Consider the following 14,426-nt stretch of genomic DNA (forward strand, 5'->3'; position numbering starts at 1 on the left):
CAAGGTACTACCACTGAGATAGCAGCCACAGAGAAAGGGAATTTATTGCCCTCTTATCAGAAGAAATGAACTTCTTCCCACTTTGCTCTGCCATGAAGACACTGTCAGGATTCAGAGGAAGAAGCTGACACTGACCAGACAGAATCCTGTGTTTGAATGGAATTTATGCATCATGTATGAGGTGTATGAATATGCAACAGGCTATTGTATTTAAGGGTTAATCCTCTGTTAACGTGGGTCCTTTTTTGGGCTTATTTTGCCCAGACTGTCTGTAACTCTTTATTTTTATTGTCTTGTATTGTCCTAAATCCCAATTGTCCAAATTATCATTACCTGAATTATATTACCATTTTTATAACCATTTTATTACTTTTAAAATGTTAAAAACAAGTGCTTGGCGTTTCTCACACCCCTCTCACACATCAAATCCTTGCTGAGAGGGTGGGTGGGGGTGTGAGGGGAGGAAAAGGAGGGGACCCAGCAGCAGCTTCAGGACCTTTCAGAGCCATCCGGCTGCAGGATGTGGGGAAAGTGTGAAGAGCAGCAGCAGCACAGAGCCCTGGGGTCAGCCCTGAGGTGGGGCTGCTCTCCAGGAACTGCAGGGTGGGGAAAACCTGGATGGGCCCTGCAGGGGCTCTGCCAGCCCCTGGAGCTGCTGGGCATGGGGGCTACACTGCCCTGGCCTTGGGGATGGGCTGGGGGCAAAGCAGGGTGTGAAGGAGGTTGTTTTGTCACCCAGTTCCTGCTGGGCTGCAGGAGGAAGCTGGTTTGACCCCCAGGGCATCACCTTGAGGGTGGCACCACAGAAAGGAATCCATCAGAAGCCTCCCAAATCCATCAGAATGCATCAGGAGCCTCCCAAATCCATCAGAATCCATCAGGAGCCTCCCAAATCCATCAGAATCCATCAGAAGGTCTCCCAGAGCCTCCCAAACCAGAGGGCAGAGGATGCCCAAGCGCTACAGCTCTGCCAGCTCCAGTGTCTCCAAGCACCAGGTGAGGGCTCCTGGCAGGGTTTGGGGTGAGGAGTTTGTGGTCATCAGCTTTTTCTGTGTGCCCTTGAGCAGTGCCATGGGAATTTTGCCCTTCTGTGAGTTTCTGCCAACTCCTGTTCGCTTCTCTCTTCTCCTTCTTGATTTTTATACATCAAACTTCCTTGAAAATGGAGGAAATGAAACCACAGGGCTTTTTTGTGAGTGACAAGGGAGAGGTCAGCCTCCTCCCTGAGAAGAAATGAAATTTAGGAGGAAGGCAAAGAAAATGATCTCCCTGGTCATTTTTTGCTGGTTTCAGGAGTTTGGGGGCCACGTGGTCTGGCAGCTCATCTCCTGACTCTGCAAATATCCCACGGGCACCATGGAACACGTGGCATATAGAGCATGGAGCTGCTGATCACAGACAGGTCCTGCTGCAGGCTGGATGGATCCTTTCTCCATGGTTCTGAACCTTTTCCCACCTGGGTAGATCTGGGCAAAGTTTTCCTCCTCAGAGGCTGGGTTAGCTGGGGACTTGGGGGTGTGTGATGAGCCTGGGAAGGGGGAGACACGGGGTGGGGAGATGGAGAGCAGGGCTGGAAGGGGCTGAGGAGGAAGGGGACCTCCCTGTGCATATTGCCTTGGAAATGGGGATCTTTGTTTCCCGAAAAGCCATTTCTACTGAGTTTCACACAGGGATTAGCACTCAGGAGGTCCCTGCATCTGGGTGGTTCTGATTTGGGTTTGCTGAAATCCCCAGAAGCCCCAGGACACCCAAAAGACTGTGAGCAGGGGGATAGAAACATCCTGAATCTCACTTAGACACTGTGAGGGACAGGCACTGGCATCCTGTGACGGTGTTCACAGGGGTCTGAGGATGAGGGAAGAGATGAGGATCTGACTCCATGTTTCAGAAGGCTTGATTTACTATTTTATGATATATATTACATTAAAACTATTCTAAAAGAATAGAAGAAAGGATTTCATCAGAAGGCTGGCTAAGAATAGAATAGCAAAGAATGATAACAAAGGCTTGTGACTTGGACAGAGTCCAAGCCAGCTGACTGTGATTGGCCATTAATTAGAAACAACCACATGAGATCAATCACAGATGCATCTGTTGCATTCCACAGCAGCAGATAATCAATGTTTACATTGTGTTCCTGAGGCCTCCCAGCTTCTCAGGAGGAAAAAATCCCAAGAAAAGGATTTTCCATAAAAGATGTCTGTGACAGCATCCCAAATTTACTGGACACTCAACACCTGGGACATGTCCAGCTTGGCTTGGGATGCCACAGGAAACAACAGCACCTTCTTCTCCTATAGGACACACATCCCTTGGCTCCTGTCACACCCCTGGGCTGGCTGCTGGAGGAGTCTGGAGGGACACAAGGGGAATGGGTTCCATGCAGGGGTGGCATTTCTCCATCCTGCATGGTTGTGCAGAGCAGAATCACTCTGGTCACCATCTCTGTGTGCTGAGCGTGGGTTCTGCTGCTGGACTGCACAGAGGAGCCACCATGCCAGGCTTGGCTGGTCCCCAGGAGCTGTGTGGCACCCTGGCTGCCTGCTGGGCCCCGTGGTTCCTCCCTGCAGGGTGTGAGTGAGTGCATGACCCGTGCAGGGAGTGCTGTGCTCAGTGAGCAGAGCAGCAGGGCCCGCTCGCTCGCTGCCTCCATGTGACTGCAGCTTCCGTCGCTCCTTCCGCAAAGCCTAAATTGGTGCTCAGCCACAGGGCGGGTGGCACACGGCCCCAGGGGTGGCACACCGACCCCCAGGGTGGCACACCGACCCCAGGGTGGCACACGGACCCCCAGCCCTGTCCCAGGACCCTCTGAGGGGCTGCAGGATGGAGCGTGCCAAAGCCCACGCGGTGAGTAACTGCCCCCCATAGCTGTGCTGGGGGAAACACCCAGCACAGGGGCTCCTGTGCCACTCTGGGGACCTGTGTGTCACCAACAGCCGTGCTCGAAGGGCTGTGGCTGCGTGGGCTCGTGCTGGGGTTGGTGTGAAGCGTGGGGAGCAGCCGGCAGCTCCCAGGGCTCTTGGATGTGGGCTCTGGTGAAGGGCTGCGGCGAGGGTTTCCTGCTGGGGCTGCTGCCTCCTCTCCTGGCTGGCCAGGTGCCATCCCACCAGCTCCAGGGAGCACTGGCAGGATGGAGGAGCTTCTGGTGTTGGGAGAAGCCGAGGAAGGTTGAGGTGGGTGAAGGAAAGTGGGAGTTTCTGCAGAGAACCAAAACTGTGTTCTTTGGGTGCAGCAAGGACCGAGGTCCAGGACAGCAGGGTCGCTCTCCTGCCACCGTGCCTGGGTATGAGCTGCTGCTGGACCCCAAGGACTTGAGAGGGTGAAAGGTGCTGTGTGTCACTTGCAGCCTGGGGAAAGGGGGCTACCTCTCTAGAGTAATAAATTCTGCTTTGATAATTCACCAGTTCAACACTTTGGCTGTCCCAAGGAAGGAGACAGCCCAGGACATGCCCTGCTCCCTCTGCGCCGTGAGGCTCTGGCTCCCTGGGCTGCCCAAAATAACCCTGTTTCTCCTTCATGCAGTGGCAGCTGTGAAAGTGCCGTGTGTCAAACACTGGCTGAGCCCTCACTGCTCATTTGCCTGAGTTTCAGCTTTTCCCCAGATGCAAATGCCGTCAGCTCCGCTCCCACCAGGTCAGTGATGGGGCAGCTCCTGCTGGGGAGCCTCTGCTTCCCTGGAAGGGTCCCCAGCACTGGGATGGGCACTGGGGGGACTTGGGGGGTGGGCTGGTGTCCCCTGGGGAGTGTTTGGTGCCAAGAGGGGCACAGGAGCCCTGTTGGGGGATGCCCTGCTGGAAGGATGCAGCTCAGTGGCCTCCACGAGCAGCTGTGCAGCAGTGACAGTGCCTTCCCCCTGTGCACTGCCACCCCCATGCCTGCCCTTCCCCAAATTGGAGGAGCCCCACCAGGGCTTCTGCTGGGCTGGGTGGGCTCAGTGCCAAGGCTCTGTGCCCCTAATTCCACGGGCAGCATCACCTGGGGCTTTTGGGGTGAGCAGTTTGCAGCTCCTGACCTCCTCCCCTGTGCCTCCCTCTCCACAGGAGTGCCGCCACTGAGATGGAGGCCCCGCTCCCTGGTCTCTCCCTGCTGCTTCTCCTCCTGGCAGTGGGATGGGGAGGCAGGATGGACGCAGCCTGGGCACCATCTCCTGGGGGCTGTGAGCTTGTAAGTCCTCTCTTGTGAACCCTCTCCCCTCTGAGTGCTTGGTCCTGCCGGGCAAAGCCCAGGCAGCTCAGCATCTCCAGACCTTCTCCATCCCAGCTACTGGCTTGGAGTGGACTGGTGTGCCAAGGCTATAAGCAAAGAGCCACCTCCTCCCCCCTTCCTGTGCTCCCCAGACTTGTCCCTCTTCATCTCCTGCCTCCCACAGTGGTGTTAGATATCCTCCTCTTCCTTCAGGTGCAGAGCATCATGGACTGCACTGGCAGATGGCTGAGTTCCATCCCAGGAAACCTTCGAGGCGACACCGAGGAGCTGTTCCTTGATAACAACACTATCCAGGTCCTGAGCAATGCCTCCCTGCTCCTGTATCCCCACCTCTGGCATCTCAGCGTGACCAGGAACCGCCTGGAGCTCATTGAGCCCGGTGCCTTCCTCAGCAGCCAGGGCCTGGAAGTGCTCTCCTTGACAGACAACCTGCTCTTCACCAACTACTCGCTGACAGCCACTGCTCTTTCTGCTCTGCCAGCCTTGAGGATGCTGGATCTGGCTGGAAACCAGCTCAGGGAGGACATGGTGTCAGTTTTAGTCTCAAACCTCTCTTCCTTGGAGTCCCTGTCTGTGGCCAGGAACATCATCATGAGGTTGGACTCATCCACCTTCACAAACCTGACAGAGCTGCTGGAGCTGAATCTGGAGAAGAACTACATCTTTGAGATTGACAATGCCTTTGAAGGGCTGCAGAGGCTGCAGAGGCTCAACTTAGCTTACAACTACCTCCCGTGTCTGGTGGGGTTTGACCTGACCGAGCTCAGGGTGCTCAATCTCAGCAACAACGTCATTGAGTGGTTTCTGAGCATGGAAATTGATGACCTCTTTGAGCTGGAGGTGCTGGACCTGTCCCACAACCGCCTGCTGTTCTTCCCTGTGCTGCCCAGGCAGAGCAAGCTGCACTCCTTGCTGCTGCAGGACAACAGGATGAGCTTCTACCAGCGGCTCCCCAACGGCACCTCCCTGGCCAACGTCACCATGCAGTTCCTGATCATCGATGGCAACTCCACCAACATCACCACGGTCAGGCTCTGGGACGAGCTCTGCCACAGCAACCTCTCCTCCCTGCGCCTCCTGGACATGAGCCAGAACGAGGTCTGGGGCCTGCCAGATGATTTCCTGGCCCAGATGCCCTCCCTGACCCACCTGAAGCTCAACCAGAACTGCCTGGAGGCATTTCACCTGCCGGAGGAGGACCCCTTGGCCAGGCTGACAGAGCTGGACCTCAGCCAGAACCAGCTGGTGGAGCTGGGGGTGAAGGTGGGCACTGGGGACATCCTGCCCAGCCTGCAGCTCTTCAACCTCAGCACCAACAGGCTGCAGGCTCTTCCTCCTGGGATTTTCACCCACACCAGGAAGATCACTACCCTGGACCTCAGCTACAACCGGGTTGCCCTCTGTCCCCGGCCAGGTGAGGCCCAGAGTCTCTCCTGTGTGGACATCAGGGGTGTGGAGACCTTGAGCCACCTCTCCCTGGCAGGCTGTGGTCTGCAGGGCATGGGTGGCCGCCCCTTCCAGGGGACATCGCTGATGCACCTGGACCTCTCTGACAACCGCCAGCTGCTCTCCGGGGACCTGGCCTGGCTGCAGGACCTTGTCCTGACGCTGCAGGTGCTGTCTCTGAGGAACACCAGCCTCTCCTCCACCACGGACCTCTCTGCCCTGAGCAGCCTGGTGCGCTTGGACCTTTCTGGGAACTGCCTGGCCGCGTTCCCCGCCTGGCTGGGCGCGCTGAGGCTGCGCAGCCTGGACCTGCGGGACAACTGCCTGCCAGCGCTGCCGCGGGACCTGCCACAGCAGGCGCCGCTGGGCAGGAGCCTGCGGGAGCTCTACCTCAGCCACAACCCCTACAACTGCTGCACGCTGGGCTGGTGGGACGCCCTGCAGCAGGCCCGGGGGCTGCGTGTCCCCGACGGGCAGCAGGTGACCTGCAGGCACGGCCCCAGCGCGCTCAGCCCCGGCGCGCTGCCCCAGCCCGTCCTGCAGAGCTGCCAGTGGCACACGGCCAACATGGAGCTGCTCTACCTGGTGCTGGCTCTGCCCACCTGCCTGACGCTCCTGGTGGCCTTCGTGGTTGTCTTCCTCATGCTCAAGGAGAAGCTGCTGAAAATGGTGAAAAATCGGTGTGGGGTGTCCAGCCCTTACTGATGGCTGAGGAAGAGGAAGGGCTTGGGAAGAGTCAGTAATAGGAGGTGGTCAGGAGTGCAGGTGATAACCCCTCCGAGGTGGTCAGGATGGAAAGCTGATGGATGCAGGACAGGAGGTGCTGGGAGAGCTGCCATTCCTGCCTTGATGGTACCCAAAGGGTGAGAGCTGTGTCTGGTGATGGAGTGCTGGGAATCCTCAAGGAACGTGTCTGCAGCAGAAACCTTCAGCTGGTGCTGGTGAGAGCTGAGTGGACAAAACATCAAACATTCCTTGGCGGAAAGGACAGGTCGCCCAGAAAAACCTGTGGATGCCCCATCTGTGGAAGTGTTCAAGGCCAAGTTGGAGTGGGCTTGGAACAATCTGATCTAGGTGAAGGCGTTGTAACCAGATGGGTTTTTAAAGTCCCTTCCAACCCAGACCACTCTGGGATTCTGTGACAATTTTCTCCAGCACTGCTTTCCCCTCCACCTTCCAGCAGTTCTTTTTATTTATTCCCACCTGTAGCCAACTCAAAAAATCTCCCAGATCTGCAACCAGCCTCCACAAAGTGCCCCAGGCTGGAGCAAACATCACCTGGGCACTGTGGAGAAGGGTCTCTCTAGTCACAGCTTTCCAGCACTGCCAAACTCGCAGGCAACCCTACTCGTGCACCATATGGATGTGCTGATAAAGACAGGCGCTGTCAGCAGGGCTCAAAGACACATTTTGGGGTGTTGTTTCTCCACTAAGTCACAGTTTGGGCTAGAAAACTCCATTAGAAACAGCCCAAGTTGCAACAAGAGGAGATATTGATTGAAAAGCAGGGGAGTAAATTATATCCCTCAGCGATATTTTATCATGGATTTATGTTCCTCCAGTGACTGCTGGATTAAACATACAAAGGAAACAAGAGAAATCCTTCCTCCTTGTTGTGCAAGCCCTGCTCTGGTGGGCAGTGCCCGGGGGTTTCCTCCACCCAGCCCTGCTCACAGCAGCTCTGCCTCTGCCAGAGCAGCCAGCACTACCTGGGGAAGTGCTGCTCTGCTCCTCGGGGGTCACTGAGGGGAAAGCAGAAGTGGTGGTGGTTTGTGCTAACTCAAAAGCCCTTCTGAGAACGGGAGTGGCTTTATTCCTGTGGCACTGTTGGGATTTTTCTAGTGAAACATGTTTAATAGGAATGGGGCACAGGGAAGTGTGCAGCAGTGCTGGAGTGGAATTCTGGGGGCTTGTCCTGCCTTGGTGTGGTGGGCTCAGTCAGTGATGTGGGGTGTGCTGGGGATCAAACCTGGTGGAGTTGTCCTGTGAGGTGATGGAGGGAGATGGCCAGGCCTGGCCTGAAGCTGGGAGGATGCTAGGGATGGTGCAGGCAGGGGACCCAAGGCTGGCAGCAGGACAAACCCTTCCCAGGCACGGGGCCTGGGCTCATGGGGCAGCCTGGTGTGGCTGCTGGCTCTGCAAGGCTGGAAAATGGATGGGTCAGACCCTGCTAGAGCAGCCAGCATCTCCACTGGGGCTGAGAGCAGTACAGGCTCTGGAAACCCATCTGTCAGATCTGGCTCAGAAATGACCGCTTTCTGCCCCAATTTTAGACTGAAATAGCCAAAACCAAAGCAGGCCCCAACTGGGGAATCCCTCAGCCTATTTCAACTCTTCTTTTGCTTGTAAGCTGCACCCTGGGGGACAGCAGTGACCTATAAATACAGCCCTGCACCGTCCCCAGCTGCATTCTGGTGTCTCCCTGCTGGCAGGGTGAGCAGATGTCCCTGAGAGATCCCCTCTTCCTGGAGCTGGGCTTGGAGAGGGATGTGTGTCCTTCCTCACCTCCACAGCTGGAGAGGGGTGTGTGTCCTTCCTCACCTCCACAGCTGCACAGGGATGTGTGTCCTTCCCCATCTCCACAGCTGGAGAGGGATGTGTGTCCTTCCTCATCTCCACAGCTGGAGAGGGGTGTGTGTCCTTCCTCACCTCCACAGCTGGAGAGGAGTGTGTGTCCTTCCCCATCTCCACAGCTGGAGAGAGATGTGTGTCCTTCCCCACCTCCACAGCTGGAGAGGGGTGTGTGTCCTTCCTCAGCTCCACAGCTGGAGAGGGATGTGTGTCCTTCCTCACCTCCACAGCTGGACAGGGATGTGTGTCCTTCCTCACCTCCACAGCTGCACAGGGATGTGTGTCCTTCCTCACCTCCACAGCTGGACAGGGATGTGTGTCCTTCCTCACCTCCACAGCTGGACAGGGATGTGTGTCCTTCCCCAGCTCCACAGCTGGAGAGGGATGTGTGTCCTTCCCCAGCTCCACAGCTGGACAGGGATGTGTGTCCTTCCCCAGCTCCACAGCTGGACAGGGATGTGTGTCCTTCCCCAGCTCCACAGCTGGAGAGGGATGTGTGTCCTTCCCCAGCTCCACAGCTGGACAGGGATGTGTGTCCTTCCCCAGCTCCACAGCTGGACAGGGGTGTGTGTCCTTCCCCAGCTCCACAGCCAATGCTGCTGCTCCATCCAGCATGGGGAGCAGGGTGCAGATGTAGCAGGAACCCAGGCACCTGGCACTGCCCAGGGCATGGATTAAAAGGAGATATTCTTAATTGTATGGAGCTGATGGGGACATTCAGCATTCCCTCATGGTGCCTGGAAAGCTGTGGCTCACCTGGAGCTGTGATGTGAATGGGATGTTGGGGCAGCAAGAGGAGATTCCACTTTCTGAGGTGTCCTTACAAAGCTGCTCTCAGCATCCTTGCAAGGCCATGGTGATCAGGGAAGGTCCTTGGTGACTGGAGAACCCAGGGGTCCCACCCAGCTTCAGTAATGGCCAAAAGGCCACACCAGAGAGCAACAGGGCAGCCACCCTCATGTTGGGAAAGCCATGGAATGAATGTTCTTTGTTTGGAGCACAGCTCTGGAAAAAGAGGGTGGCTGGCAGAAGTCAGGATGGACTGCTGAGGCTAAGTGATGCCTGCCCAACCTGCTCTCAGGATGACCCAACCTTTCCTCTCAGGATGAAATGGATGGGTCTGTAGGCAAGGGGAGAGTGGTGGATTCCCTGTGCCTCAGCAAGGCTTTGGACACAATGTCCCACCCACAACGTTCTCCATGCAAGTGGAGATGCCAGGGTCTGGATGGGTGGGCAGCCAGGCAGGTCAGGATCAGTGGGAGTGAAGTGCAGAGGGCCGTGGCTATGGGATGTGCTCTACCAGGAGGCTGCTGAGGGGACTGTTATGGGATCTGTCCCATTTTATGTCTTTAGCATGATCTAAAGCTGGCTGTGAAGTGCCTTCCTGTCATGTTCCCAAACTGGAAAGAGCAGTCTGGCTCCCTGCTGAAGGCCTGGGGTGGGCTGGAGGGATGGGGAGCAGGAGCCTCACAATCCAGGCACTCCTTTGGCCTCATGTAGCCCTCACTGGGGCTGGGCACAGGCCATGTCCTGGTCAGGATGAAGCTGGGGGCAGGCTGGAAGTGGAGGAGAGGTTCCCAGGGGCCCTCTCCCTCCCAAGTGGGAGATCTTTCTGTGTTGTTATGTTGCAATTGTTGAGGCAAGGCCTGTGCCAGACCCCTGCATGCCCTTTCCTGTCCTGGGAGAGCTGAGTCAGCCTTTACATTTTTTTTTTTTAATTTTGGCAAGTGAGGGCTCATCTTTCATTTCTCTCCTGACTGAAGACCCCCTTGGCCAAGTGTGAGCCCCCTTGTCCTCTCTAGTAAAGCACTGTGGTTTAACTGACACTTGCTCCATGTTTTTCACAACAGCAACTCATTTTGGGGTGTAGGAGGAGAGCTCTTCCAGCTGCTCCTCCAGCCACTCCTCTTAGTTTTGTCAGGCAGCAGTTTGTTGGGGACCCTCAGTTTGGGATGAAGGCCCTTCTCACCCTCAGCCCTCCCAGCTGCCTGGGTTCAGAAAGCCAAAACCCAGGAAGCTTCTGGAGTTGTAAAATTTCCCAAAGAATCCTAATCTTAGTTCTCCAGTTATTACATGAGAGCAGGACTGATCTAGTAGAGCCCAGCCAAGGCAGACAGCTGCATTAAAACCTTCAGTGGGACGAGTTTGTCTTACTCCAGAACCACCCCCAGCCTCTGACCTTCTACCACTCTGGTTTTTCTGATATTTTAAGCAATTTCTCCCAGAACTGAGCACTAATGAGGAAGCATCACCCAGGAGTGTAAGGATCCAATCATCCCATTTCAGCAGTCTGAAATCAGTCTTTTTAAAAGTACTTTCAAGACTAATTCATTTTCAAGATATTCATTCTCTTACATGTAAGGACTTATTTTTGTGTAAGATAAAACTGAAGATTTAAGCATGCTAGGGAAAGGTGAGAGTAATATTCTCAATGCAGAGTTGATTTATCCAGAATGATTGATACATATTTAACCTCCCAGCAGGCAATAATAATCACCCTATTTGTACAGTACAGCTTTAACAGTGTCCTCAGGACATGAATATTTAACACCTCATTTTCAGCCAAAGCTGACTGAAATGTAAGAAATTGAAAGATTAAATAATTTAAAATTCTTTTATGTAGAAAAAGACTAAAACCAGCCAACAATTTCAGCTATGCAGTTTCCATTTAATCAAGTCTGGCTCCTTAAAAAAAACTGACTCAAGCCTGGGATTGCTGTGGCACCTTGGGTTCTCCTGAGCCAGTGTATGGTGACATTGTTCTCTCTGCTGGGACACTGAGATTTGTCTCTGAACTGCCTATCTTTGTCTGGAATCACATTTCTTCTTCTGACTCCGTGTCCCAAGCACAGGACTCCAGGTGCTCATGCTGTGGGAAATCCACCTCAACGTTGTAAACAAAGTCAGGGTCATCCCTCCTCTTCCTGTTCTTTTCGAAGAGCTCGTCCATGATGCTCTTCCTTTGGGCCAGTTCCTTGTCATCCAGTTTGTTCATGTCCTCCTCTGGGTCAATGGTGTATTCATGGTGATACCTTCCTAAGCTGTCAGACAGGCTCTGTCCTTCCAGATGATCTCTCAGCAGCCTGTGCAGCTTCTCCAGCTGGTGCAGGGAGACCCCTTCCAGGTAGGGCTTGTGCCGGGGGTTGTTCTTCAGCTGCTCAGCAGCGCTGACGCAGTCTGGGGAGAGCCAACACAGCCACCTGCAGCTCCAACAAACCTCTTGCCACTGACACACCTCCTCCCAAACCCTCCCCAGGGTGTCTCCAAACCCTGCAGGCTCAGAGAGCCATTGAGATGTGGCCTCCTCGGAGAGGCAACATTACCCCCGTTGCCATATTTCTCTTCACAGAGAAAAGCAAGGCACAATTCCTCTCAAAGATTTCTGAGATTCACATTCTCTGAACTTAACACAATTCTTATCACTTGCTGTGCCTGTGTTGTACCAGAGTAGAATGCAATATGGAAACTGTTTACTCAAAGTGAAGATGTTTTGTTCCCTTGGCCTCTCAGGACCAAGAGTGTGTGTCAGACTGTCATGGGACAGTCACGAGAGAATCAGAGATGAGTGCAGCTCTGTGCAGTGCAAGCAGTTGTGAGTGAGTGCATGGCAGATTCAGTGTAGATACAAGGTACACAGTATAATATAATGAAGTCATTAATTAGCCTTCTGATGACAGAGTGAGATGCATCATTCTCTCTCCCTCACCAACATCAGAGTCACCTTTGATTTATAACAACCCCAGCACAGCCCCTCCCTGCAGGCTGCTGGGAGGGCACTCAGTGTGCTGCTACCAACGGGCTCCCCTGGAGGAAAAGAGTGAATTCATTCCTGCATTCAAGAAGGAATTTCCCTCACCTGAGAACCTGGAGAAATTCCTGATGGGCATGATGCGCTGGCGAGTCTTCTCCTGGACGTTGTCTCTGTAGATGAGGATGATGGAGGGGGGCTGGAAGCAGATCCCACATTTCTGTGCAGTGAAAGTCATCCTGGCTCCATCATAGTCCCCAGCAGCTCTCCCTGGGAAACAGGGAAAAAGGAAAACAGGGGGCAGAGTCTCTCAGTCGTGGTATTTTCTGGGGTCCCCCGTGGCAGGAATGACATGCTGAATCTGACTCCATGTTCTTAGAAGGCTAATTTATTATTTTATGGTATTATATTATATTAAAGAATACTATACTAAAACTATGCTAAAGAATAGAGAAAGGATACTTTGAGAACAAGATACTAATGAAAAACCTGTGACTGATTCCAGACCTGACACAGCCTGACTGTGACTGGATATTAAGTAAAAACAATTCACATGTTGGATGAACAATCTCCAACCACATTCCAAAGCAGCAAACACAGGAGAAGCAAAGGAGATAATATTGTTTTCCTTTTTCTCTGGGGGCTTCTCAGCTTACCAGGAGAGAAATCCTGGGCAAAGGGATTTTTCTAGAAAATATGGCAGTGACACTCAGTGCTGCTCTTTTTGTCAGGAGTTCAGCAAAATCACAGAACCCCAGAGTGGCTTGGGTCAGAATGGGCTTAAACCCCATTCTAATTTAATTATGAAATTAAATTAGAGGGGACTTAAAAATCCAAATGTGTTGCAGATCTGTTTCCCAACTCAGTGAACAGCACTGAGCGCAGATGTTACGTTTATTTTGAATAAAATAAATTTGTTAAAACCCAATGTTTTTATTGGTTTAAATGTTTGTATTGGTTTAAATATTTTTATTGGTTTAAAACCTATGAAAAATTTTGTTTTAAATGAGTTAAAATATGTCAAACATGAAGGCAATTTCCAAGCTGCAGTAAGGCAAAGTACCATATTTTACTCCCAAAAATCAATGTATTTCTCCACATTAAGAAAAATCGCATTAATGTTGAAAAGCTGCTTTGAGGCAGAATTGGAAACACTTCTTCCTTTGCAAAAAATCACCCAGGAAAGAGTTTGAACATTGAACAGTAATGTCCTTAAAAATGAAAAATTTCCAGTGCCAGGCTGGTGGGGATTTGGAGGAACGTGGAGCAGTGGAAGGTGTCCCTGCCCATGGCAGAGGCTGGAACGAGAGGAGCTTTAAGATCCCTCCAGCCCAAACCATTCCGGGATTGCACGAAGATGAGAAGCACAAACGGGAGCAGCTCTTCGGGTCTGCGGCAAAGAGCGTTTGGCTCTCCCGGTAACCGGGCTGGGCCCTTCCCTGCCGGTGTCACCGGTGGCCTCGGGGTGTGTGTCGGTGCCCGGGGCCGTTCAGAGCCGCAGTTGAGCCGCACGAGCGGCCGAGCCCCGAGCTCCGGGCTCGAGGGGAGCGGGGCAGGGCCGGGCTGGTCCCTCCCAGCCGGGCCCATCCTGGAGAGGCAGGAGGGACCACAGAGTCCATCTGGTGCCACCTCCCCACGGCACACACTGTGCCCAGCCAGCTCTGGGATATCCCCAGTGAGGAGACTCCACACCCTCTCTGGGCTCTGTTCAGGGCTCGGTCACTGCCCAGGAAAGTTCTTGCTCATGTGCAGGTGGAGCTGCCTGGGCTCAGTCCCTGCCCGTGGCTCCGGTGCCATTGCTGGGCCTGGAGCAGAGCCCGGCCCTGCTCTGCCCCTCCCTGCAGCCAGGGCCAGCCAGGGCTGAGGGCCCCTCTCAGCTGGGGCTCCTCTCCAGGCTGGGCAGCCCCGGCTCCCTCAGCCTTGCCTGGGCACCCACACGCTCCAGGCCCTTCAGCATCTCCACAGCCTCTGCAGCCCCGGCTCCCTCAGCCTTGCCTGGGCACCCACACGCTCCAGGTCCTTCCTCCGCAGCCTCTGCAGCCCCGGCTCCCTCAGCCTTGCCTGGGCACCCACACGCTCCAGGTCCTTCCTCCGCAGCCTCTGCAGCCCCGGCTCTCTCAGCCTTGCCTGGGCATGGAGATGCTCCAGGCTCTCCCTCCGCTGGCCCCGCTCCAGGCACTCCCAGTCTCCCTTACACTCTCGCCCTGTCCCCTCACCTCGCGGGGCGTAGAAACACATTTCTTCCTCTTCTCCTTCCTCCTCCTCTTCCTCCGGCTCCATCTCCACCTCCTCCCGCTCCCGCTCCTCCCCCGGGGCGGTCCAGCCGCTCCGGGCGGTTGCCATGACTCCGCCGCCGCCGCCAAGCCCCAGAGCCAAAGGCCCCGTCCGCCCAAGGCCCCCTTCGGGCTGCCCGTATCAACGCCTGCGGAACACGGCGCCGCGCAGCAATGCGTGG

At 54.6% G+C, this 14,426-nt stretch overlaps 2 protein-coding genes across 4 annotated transcripts; one reads left to right on the forward strand and one right to left on the reverse strand.

Moving 5' to 3' along the window:
• Positions 1–811: 811 nt before the first annotated feature.
• NRROS (negative regulator of reactive oxygen species) lies at positions 812–6,357 on the forward strand. Of its 3 annotated transcripts, none has more exons than XM_063166636.1 (4): positions 812–996; positions 3,523–3,633; positions 4,041–4,164; positions 4,399–6,357. In XM_063166636.1, the coding sequence occupies exons 3-4, from the start codon at positions 4,057–4,059 to the stop codon at positions 6,355–6,357; spliced, it is 2,067 nt and encodes a 688-aa protein (XP_063022706.1). In that variant the 5' UTR covers positions 812–996; positions 3,523–3,633; positions 4,041–4,056. The 3 variants fall into 3 exon arrangements, with proteins under 3 accessions (XP_063022706.1, XP_063022704.1, XP_063022707.1); XM_063166634.1 differs by lacking the exon at positions 812–996 and adding an exon at positions 2,667–2,847; XM_063166637.1 differs by lacking the exon at positions 812–996 and adding an exon at positions 3,068–3,173.
• Positions 6,358–10,870: 4,513 nt separating this feature from the next.
• On the reverse strand, positions 10,871–14,333 carry CEP19 (centrosomal protein 19). Its single transcript, XM_063166638.1, has 3 exons — positions 14,188–14,333; positions 12,080–12,241; positions 10,871–11,400 (listed from the first exon to the last, which is right to left on the reverse strand). Exons 1-3 carry the CDS (start codon positions 14,312–14,314, stop codon positions 11,039–11,041), a joined length of 651 nt encoding a protein of 216 aa, XP_063022708.1. The 5' UTR covers positions 14,315–14,333; the 3' UTR covers positions 10,871–11,038.
• Between the last annotated feature and the right edge of the window lie 93 nt (positions 14,334–14,426).

This window comes from Melospiza melodia, chromosome 12, assembly GCF_035770615.1.
Source record: "Melospiza melodia melodia isolate bMelMel2 chromosome 12, bMelMel2.pri, whole genome shotgun sequence".
Taxonomy (NCBI): domain Eukaryota; kingdom Metazoa; phylum Chordata; class Aves; order Passeriformes; family Passerellidae; genus Melospiza; species Melospiza melodia.